Source organism: Coregonus lavaretus (assembly GCF_964263955.1).
Source record: "Coregonus lavaretus genome assembly, contig: HAP1_SCAFFOLD_1933, whole genome shotgun sequence".
In the NCBI taxonomy this organism is placed as follows: Eukaryota; Metazoa; Chordata; class Actinopteri; order Salmoniformes; family Salmonidae; genus Coregonus; species Coregonus lavaretus.
The window spans coordinates 75,408-85,000 of NW_028165059.1; the positions used below are offsets into that span (position 1 = coordinate 75,408).

Consider the following 9,593-nt stretch of genomic DNA (forward strand, 5'->3'; position numbering starts at 1 on the left):
GGATTTAGCTAGGACTGGCTGGGAGTGGTCTATGTTGGGAGGGGAAAACTGAAAACTAGCTGTTATTGTCAGAGAGGTTTGGAACTCTCTTTGTTATTGGTCTATTAACTAATTTACAAAACTCCATCCCACCAAAACAGGCTGAAATTTCAGGTGGTCTTTTCAAACAGCTCTTACACTAAAAGGGCATTATCATAATTTCACAGTATTATTCCAACCTCAGTGTGGAAATACAGTACCAGTCAAAAGTTTGGACACACCTACTCATTCAAGGGTTTTTCTTTATTTTTTACTATTTTCTACATTGTAGAATAATAGTGAAGACATCAAAACTATTAAATAACACATATGGAATCATGTAGTATCCAAAAAAAGTGTTAAACAAATCAAAATATATTTTATATTTGAGATTCTTCAAAGTAGCCACCATTTGCCTTGATGACAGCTTTGCACACTCTTGGCATTCTCTCAACAGCTTCATGAGGTAGTCACCTGGAATGCATTTCAATTAACAGGTGTGCCTTGTTAAAAGTTAATTTGTGGAATTTCTTTCCTTCTTAATGCGTTTGAGCCAATCAGTTGTGTTGTGACAAGGTAGGGGTGGTATACAGAAGATAGCCCTATTTGGTAAAAGACCAAGTCCATATTATGGCAAGAACAGCTCAAATAAGCAAAGAGAAATTACAGTCAATCATTACTTTAAGACATGAAGGTCAGTCAATCCGGAAAATGTCAAGAACTTTGAAAGTTTCTTCAAGTGCAGTCGCAAAAACCATAAAGCGCTATGATGAAACTGTCTCTCATGAGGACCGCCACATAAAAGGAAGACCAAGAGTTACCTCTGCTGAAGAGGATAAGTTCATTAGAGTTAACTTCACCTCCGATTGCAGCCCAAATAAATGCTTGACAGAGTTCAAGTAACAGACACATCTCAACATCAACTGTTCAGAGGAGACTGCGTGAACCAGGCCTTCATGGTCGGATTGCTGCAAAGAAACCACTACTAAAGGACACCTTTGGTCTGATGAGTCCAAATTTGAGATTTTTGGTTCCAACCACCGTGTCTTTGTGAGATGCAGAGTAGGTGAACGGATGATCTCTGCATGTGTGGTTCCCACCGTGAAGCATGGAGGAGGAGGTGTGATGGTGCTTTGCTGGTCACTCTGTCTGTGATTTTTTTCGAATTCAAGGCACACTTAACCAGCATGGCTACCACAGCATTCTGCAGCGATACGCCATCCCATCTGGTTTGCCCTTAGTGGGACTATCATTTGTTTTTCAACAGGACAATGACCCAACACACCGCCAGGCTGTGTAAGAGCTATTTGACCAAGAAGGAGAGTGATGGAGTGCTGCATCAGATGACCTGGCCTCCACAATTCCCCGACCTCAACCCAATTGAGATGGTTTGGGATGAGTTGGACCGCAGAGTGAAGGAAAAGCAGCCAACAAGTGCTCAGCATATGTAGGAACTCCTTCAAGATTGTTGGAAAAGCATTCCAGGTGAAGCTGGTTGAGAGAATGCCAAGAGTGTGCAAAGCTGTCATCAAGGCAAAGGGTGGCTACTTTGAAGAATCTCAAATATGAAATATATATTGATTTGTTTAACACTTTTTTGGTTACTACATGATTCCATATGTGTTATTTCATAGTTTTGATGTCTTCACTATTATTCTACAATGTAGAAAATAGTAAAAATACAGAAAAACCCTTGAATGAGTAGGTGTGTCCAAACTTGACTGGTACTATATATTTAAAACACAGGAAAATCACGTGTTTGACAGCACTGGGCCTTTAACCTGTATTTTTCCATTTGGTTCTACTTTAAAAGTCACTTAATTTCTCTCTCTTCTACTTCATTGTTCTACTTTTTTGGTCTATTGTGTTAAACGACATTCACTTCCCACTGGAAAACACAGGTGCAAACATTTAGGAAATCTGTCTCTGAGTAGGTTAACACCACTGAGCAGGATGAAAAACAAGGAATATTTGTTGGTCATATTTTCTCTCTTCTCGCATTTTAAAAGTAAAGTATAGTCAAACGAACGATACAGTCGAATCACTCACATAGTCAACACTGTCACATAACGGGAGACCTGCATGGCGGGAAAGTTGATAGTCGACAGAAAAACGCATGCGTTTGATTAGCCGGCCCACACTCTGTAGCCCCTCCTTCTCCACCTCTGTGTGCTTTGATTGGGTCCTTGAGGCGTCAGTCACACCGACACAGTTCGTCAGGGCAGTGCTGGCTCTGGGTCGAAACCATCCCTAACCACAGGTCTAGGATCAGATAACCTATCCACATTACTAACCTTAGTCTTTAGTTGTGAAAAACATCTGATCTTGGAACAGTAGTTATAGGAACTTCTACCTACTCCAGTGCTAGGGGCAGTGTGTGTGTTTTGTGTGGGGGGTGTAGTCATGTGTGTCTCCCCCACTACGCCTCCTCCTCTCCTCTCCTCTCCTCTCCTCTCCTCTCCTCTCCTCTCCTCTCCTCTCCTCTCCTCTCCTCTCCTCTCCTCTCTCATAGCTTCATCTTCTTGACCACAGGGATAGGGAGGACCTGATGGATCTTAGCTCTCTCCTCATCCACCTCCATACGGACCCAGTCAGGTCGGAAAGTGCCCTTGAAGCCTACAAACGTCAGCTTGTCTGAAACACAGAGAAAGAAAGAAATGCCGGCTCAATGTCTGCTGCTCACATTCAGAGTATACATTACTATCTCACTCCCTTCAACAAATCCACAAGAAATACAAGAAACAAGCAAAAAAAAAAAGAACACAAAAATCACCCCCAGAAAATATTCCTAGAAGGACAGAGAGAGAAAGGGGGAGAGGGCGGAGGAACAGGGGAGAGAGGAGGGAGAAAGAAAGAAAGACAAAGCGAGAAAGAGAGCTAGCTGGCATTCCTCCTCCTCCTCCGTTCTCCAGCACTGTGCATACCATTGAGGCGTCTCACCCCATCCAGGAATGACTTCTACACAAATAGACCATTTGTCGTCTCTGGAATTACACCCCACAGTGAGAAAAATGTGTCCCGCAGCCTGCTCCGGGATGTGTAGGGGCGTAGAATCTATTTTGTAGAATGTGTGTGTAAGTGTATGATCTATAATTAGAATAAGAATTTGGAGAAGGATTTCTTTGGCGACATTGAATTCCAAAACGTGGGTTGTGGCATGTGACTTGAAGATGGAGGGAGTGGGGTTAAGTATGGAGGGATGGAGACATGGAGGGAGGGAGGGAGGGGAGGACCCTGCTGCTCTGGCATGCGGCTAAGTATTGACTACCCTCTGCACACACACACACACACAGACGCACACACACACACACACACGTGCATGAGTATTGACTGAGAAATAGCCGAGTCATCATTATGAATCAGGAAGGCTATACATTATTACGTAGGCTACTATAAATCAGCATTTATGAGAGATTGTATGTGAAACACTGTCAGTCCTGAACACTAAACACTGAAAATCATTACAAGCCAGATCATTTTGAATGAATTAATACACTTTTAATAAAAGTTTGCTTACTGGATTTGATAAACGAACAGCACCAGTTTAAAACGTTGAACACTTTTTATAAAACGTTAGTTTCTGTATCCCAACAGTATATCAATAGCACCCTCTAGTGTGTGTCGGTCGAAATCTCCTCCAGGAACTAGTTTAGGATTATAAAGGTTCTATCTGCATTTTTCTCAAAATTGAGTTATTGACACCCTTGTTCTAAATACCCTGATTCATGTTGTTAAGTTAAAAAGCATACCATATTAAAATTCATTCAAACCAATGAGGGTTCGGAACTTTAAAGCTAATAATCTCAGAATCATATTTTTTCAGAAAGAACCTTTTAATTCCAAGAAATAAATCATTGACCAGACCTGCGTAGTTAGTTAGTTACCTCTCAACTTGAGGGTCATGTCAGCTCTAAGGCGCTCTAGTAGTTAGTTAGTTAGTTAGTTACCTCTCAACTTGAGGGTCTTTTCAGTGCTAAGAAGCTCCAGTAGTTAGCTAGTTAGTTAGTTACCTCTCAACTTGAGGGTCTTGTCAGCTCTAAGCAGCTCAAGTAGTTAGCTAGTTAGTTATTTACCTCTCAACTTGAGGGTCTTATCAGCTCTAAGCAGCTCCAGTAGTTAGCTAGTTAGTGAGTTACCTCTCAACTTGAGGGTCTTGTCAGCTCTAAGCAGCTCCAGTAGTTAGCTAGTTAGTTAGTTACCTCTCAACTTGAGGGTCTTGTCAGCGCTAAGAAGCTCCAGTAGTTAGTTAGCTAGTTAGTTACCTCTCAACTTGAGGGTCTTGTCAGCTCTAAGCAGCTCCAGTAGTTAGCTAGTTAGTTAGTTACCTCTCAACTTGAGGGTCTTGTCAGCTCCGAGGAGCTCCAGTATTCTGGTCCAGGGGCCCCGAGTCACCAGACGGCCCTTAGACGTTATTATGACGATGGAGCTAGAGAGAGAGAGAGAAAGAGGGAGTGAGGGGGAGAGAGAGAGAAGAGAGAGAACGATGGGGGATGGAGTTGGGGGAAAAGAAGAGAGAGAGTTAACATTGTTCACTTCAGTGTCTTCCCATTCTAACATGAAAATGTTAGCTTGTGTGTGTGTGTGTGTGTGTGTGTGTGTGTTCTTACTTGTCTTTCAGGTTGTTAACATAGCTCTCTATCTGGGCAGGTATGCCCTGCAGTATGGAGTTCCTGAAGCCTTTGCTCTCCACCAGTCTCCCGTCATGGCCGTCCATCACCGTCAGCTGCACCCCATCGTCTGGCTGGTACAACTTCCTGCCGTTAACCTGCCCGGCAACCACAATATCCAATCAAGACATAATTTAACAACTTTTTACTCACAGAAAAAGCAAACACACACACACCTCTGTGTAGGCGAAGTCCTCCTTGATGTGGAAGAAGCGTGTGTTGTAGGACTCCAGCTTGACTTCCAGGAAGTGGTCTGTGGTGCGCTGTGAGTGAGTGAGAGAGAGAGAGAGAGAGTGAGAGTGAGAGTGAGAGTGAGAGTGAGAGTGAGAGTGAGAGAGAGAGAGAGAGAGAGAGAGAGAGAGAGAGAGAGAGAGAGAGAGAGAGAGAGAGAGAGAGAGAGAGAGAGAGAGAGAGAGAGAGAGAGAGAGAGAGAGAGAGAGAGAGAGAGAGAGAGAGAGAGAGAGCGAGAGCGAGAGAGCGAGCTTAGGTGGCTGACACTGGTATAGAAATGTCAATCATGTCCACAACACTGCTACAGAGATTTATTGATGAGATGCCAAGACATCTCTTTCTTTACATGACTGTATCAGTAACACTTTATAAAGAGGTTGTAAAGGGTTTAAAATAATGTGAATATACTATGAATAATATGTACTAGTATTACTACAATACTATATACTAGTACATAGTACTATGAATACTACGAATCAGTAATAAACAGTTTACATATGTGTTTGATAAACTATTTAAATATTTTGGTAACTACAAATAACTATTTTACAAAATGATGCAAAGTGTCATTTGTCACATTGTCACCAACAGACCGAGCTCTGTCCTCACCAGCTCGGCGCTGGGCAGTTTCCTTGGCATGGGCACATCTACGATGGGCATCTCTGCATGCAGGGGGTAGGCCTGTGCCATGCAGTCACTGGGGCCGCTGCCCTTAGGGATAACTGCTGTGATTTTAACCCTCTCACAGCCCTTCACTGAACAGAAGGCAAAGTCCTCCTTCTCATTGTAGGCATTCACTCGGAGGAAGAGCAGGCTGAGAGGGAGACAGGGGAGACAGAGAGTTAATAGAGATTCACTGTGAGGACCAGCAGGCTGAGAGGGAGACAGGGGAGACAGAGAGTTAATAGAGATTCACTGTGAGGACCAGCAGGCTGAGAGGGAGACAGGGGAGACAGAGAGTTAATAGAGATTCACTGTGAGGACCAGCAGGCTGAGAGGGAGACAGGGGAGACAGAGAGTTAATAGAGATTCACTGTGAGGACCAGCAGGCTGAGAGGGAGACAGGGGAGACAGAAAGTTAATAGAGATTCACAGTGAGGACCAGCAGGCTGAGAGGGAGACAGGGGAGACAGAGAGTTAATAGAGATTCACTGTGAGGACCAACAGGCTGAGAGGGAGACAGGGGAGACAGAGTTAATAGAGATTCACTGTGAGGACCAGCAGGCTGAGAGGGAGACAGGGGAGACAGAGAGTTAATAGAGATTCACTGTGAGGACCAGCAGGCTGAGAGGGAGACAGGGGAGACAGAGAGTTAATAGAGATTCACTGTGAGGACCAGCAGGCTGAGAGGGAGACAGGGGAGACAGAGAGTTAATAGAGATTCACTGTGAGGACCAGCAGGCTGAGAGGGAGACAGGGGAGACAGAGAGTTAATAGAGATTCACTGTGAGGACCAGCAGGCTGAGAGGAGACTACATACTCTTCTACTACACATTCCTGTAGATGGACAGGAGTAGATAGATGTCTCTCTCTCCTCACCCTCTCTCCTCCCTCCCTCCCTCCTCACCTCTCTACTCTCTCCCCCCTCCCTCCCTCCTCACCCTCTCTCCTCTCTCCCCCCTCCCCCCTCCCTCCCCCTCCTCACCCTCTCCCCTCACCCGGTATCTTCCTCCCAGTAGTAATAGCCTCGGGACAGGTGGGACTGGTTGATCTTGTCTCTCTGTGTGGTCCTCATGAACACACCGGTCTTCCTGGTCTGCTTGGTCAGCCGGTTGTGGATGTCCGAGATGACCATGAAGGTGGTGCCTGGTGGGTAGCAGAAGCCACGTTGATCCAGTCGTTCCTGGAACACACACACACACACACACACACAGTTAATCAAGTATATCAAAAAGGACATTTTACAGGAGGCAGCCCATCACTGAGCTAGGGCTAAATACTACTCCCACTCACCTGTCATATGAATTAGTACACACACCGATGCAAAACATTTTGCCGTTCTTTATTGGACAAGTTCAGGTTAGTCTCTCTCTGTTTCAGTCAGCTTTCTTCCGTTTGGTGATAGTGGAACTAGAAACTAGTGAATACGACTCTGCAGTCCCATGTAGCTCAGTTGGTAGAGCATGGCGCTTGCAGCGCCTGGGTTCGATTCCCACGGGGGACCAGTACGAAAAAAGTATTGGATAAGAGCGTCTGCTAAATGACTAAAATGTTAAATGTAATACAGTGTCTATGGCTGAACCTGCAGTTCCATTCCATAAACAATAGATGGCGCCAGAGTAGCATGTAACCAATGGGAATTCCCATATCCCCCAATGTATGCCTCCGAGTCCTTTCGGGGTAATCTCAGGCCAGGGAATAGCTAACACGCTTGAAATGACTACCATGCCTCTGCTATTCAAATGACTGCCAATGCTATTAAGTATATTTGCTGGGCAGGGGCGATGTCATATGCTATGACAAACAGCCACCATAAACTACTGTATCACACTGTCCCTTGGGTTATAGGGTTCAGGGAAGGCAAGGGTGTGACTTGATGATATGGGGTTTATTAATATGACCACGTGGTCAGGGGATGGCTTTGGGTTTCTGGAGTGTGGATGACTCATTGGATGTGGTGCCATGTTGTCGACAGTTTGGATCAGATGCTGAAACAATGCTGGGAGAAGGAATTGAATAGTGTGTGTGTGTGTGTGTGTGTGTGTGTGTGTGGTGGGGAGTGCGTGTGTGGTCGAGAGTGTGTTTGTGTGTGTGTGTCTCTCTGCATCCACTACCAACCTGTGTAGCCCTTAGCCAGTGTGTGGGTGTCTCTCTCTGTGTGTGTGTGTGTGTGTGTGTGTGTGTGTGTGTGTGTGTGTGTGTGTGTGTGTGTGTGTGTGTGTGTGTGTGTCTGTGTGTGTGTGTGTGTGTGTGTGTGTGTGTGTGGTGGATGGTGTGTGTGTCTGTCTCTCTGTGTCCACTACCAACCTGTTGAAGTTGATGAGCCACACAGTGATCTCTGCAGGAGCGGCCTGGTCCCAGTGTACAGTGTAGCCTTTAGCCAGTGTGACCACAGGCTGGAACTGCTGGTAGTGTTTCCTCTTGCCCAGAGCGCCCTCTAGTGTCAGGGGTCTGTCAGGGTACTCATCCTTTACCATCTGCATGTTCAGACTGGCAGGGTTACGTGTCTGGATGTAGATCTGAGGGACCACACAGACGCACACATTAATACACCAACGCATACAGACACACGTGCAAACACACACGCACACGTGTGTGTGACTAGGATTCAACAGCAATTGTAACTCTTGCACATGAGCATGGCGTTGAAATACTATTAGAACATATTCACTAATCTGGAAGACATTAGAAGGTAAAGAACAGGGATCATTGGGTAAAGGGGATGTGAGTGATTTGAATATGAGGTTACACTGCACAAAAAACCTAGTGTGTTAGCTTTGAGACGAAACTTAACCACCACTTTATTTAAAAGAAAACAACAATAAAAGTAAACAGAATATCTGTCAAAATTAAAACGTTGAAGTGACACCAGCTGTTGGGAGGGCTGTGTTGATGTATGCCATTGCAGGAGGTGCTGGCTAGCAGGGTGGCTAGTGGCGGGTTGGAGCTAACTGTCTCTTAATGGGGTCTGCCCACTGCAGATGAACACTGTGTGTGTGTGTGACTGGTCATGTGTGACACTGTGTAGGTGAGAGTGTCTGTGCATGTGTGTGTGTAAAAGATAGTAGGTCATTTTACGTATGGGTGGTCCTCTGTAGCTCAATTGGTAGAGTATGGCGCTTGTAACGCCAGGGTAGTGGGTTCGATCCCCGGGACCACCCATACGTAAAAATTTATGCACACATGACTGTAAATCGCTTTGGATAAAAGCCTCTACTAAATGGCATATTATTGTGTGTGTGAGAGAGAGAGAAAGAGTGTGTGTGTGTTTTGTGTGTGTGTGTGAGAGAGAGAGAGGGCGTGTGTGTGAGAACATACTGTGTACTCATTTGAGTGTATGTGTTTGTATAAGATACAGTGTGTGTGTGTGCATGCATGCTTGCGTGCACGCTTGTGCGCCTGCTGCATGCTTCCTTCAGCCTGCATGGCGTATGCATACCAACCTGTGCATAATGCCCACTACAGATGGCAGCCCTCCAGTCAGGCACGTCGATACAGTCAGGGTGTCTCAGTAGCCAGTTGTCCTCTTTGACCAGGAAAGCTCCAGGGTACTCACTGACCGAGCCGTCCACATCATGGAATATCGTGGTCTTATCACCGTCCATCTGCATCTTGTTAAACCATGGGCCGGGCTCGCCGAAAAACACCCGGGATGTTATCTGATAAGAAGAGCAGGGGGTAGAGGGGGAGGAAAGGGGGAGAGGGGAGAAGAGAGGAGAGGAGAGGAGAGGAGAGGAGAGGAGAGGAGAGGAGAGGAGAGGAGAGGAGAGGAGAGGAGAGGAGAGGAGAGGAGAGGAGAGGAGAGGAGAGGAGAGGAGAGATGCTGGATTCAGTGAGTGTCATGGAGGTGAGAACCAACAGCATGTCTCACCTGTAAGACCCGTATGCTTATGGCACTACAATAACCATAAGCCAACATGAAAGCTCTTGCCCAAAATGTGCATTTACGCTTTAGCGCAAACATATACACACACACACACACACAATACACCACAACTCCCTTCACGTGCACAGATA

General features: G+C 45.6%; 1 protein-coding gene across 1 annotated transcript in view; it reads right to left on the minus strand.

Annotated features, from left to right (window-relative positions):
• Positions 1-1,874: 1,874 nt before the first annotated feature.
• The window catches only part of LOC311116334 (cell migration-inducing and hyaluronan-binding protein-like), a gene marked incomplete at its 5' end in the record, with an annotated part of 14,276 nt that continues 6,557 nt past the window's right edge, over positions 1,875-9,593 (minus strand). Inside the window, 9 exon segments of the mRNA XM_084191428.1 lie at positions 1,875-2,652; positions 4,344-4,444; positions 4,626-4,783; positions 4,862-4,948; positions 5,526-5,730; positions 6,575-6,743; positions 6,746-6,759; positions 7,884-8,095; positions 9,020-9,235. Coding sequence (XP_084047554.1) covers positions 2,525-2,652; positions 4,344-4,444; positions 4,626-4,783; positions 4,862-4,948; positions 5,526-5,730; positions 6,575-6,743; positions 6,746-6,759; positions 7,884-8,095; positions 9,020-9,235 — 1,290 coding nt within the window.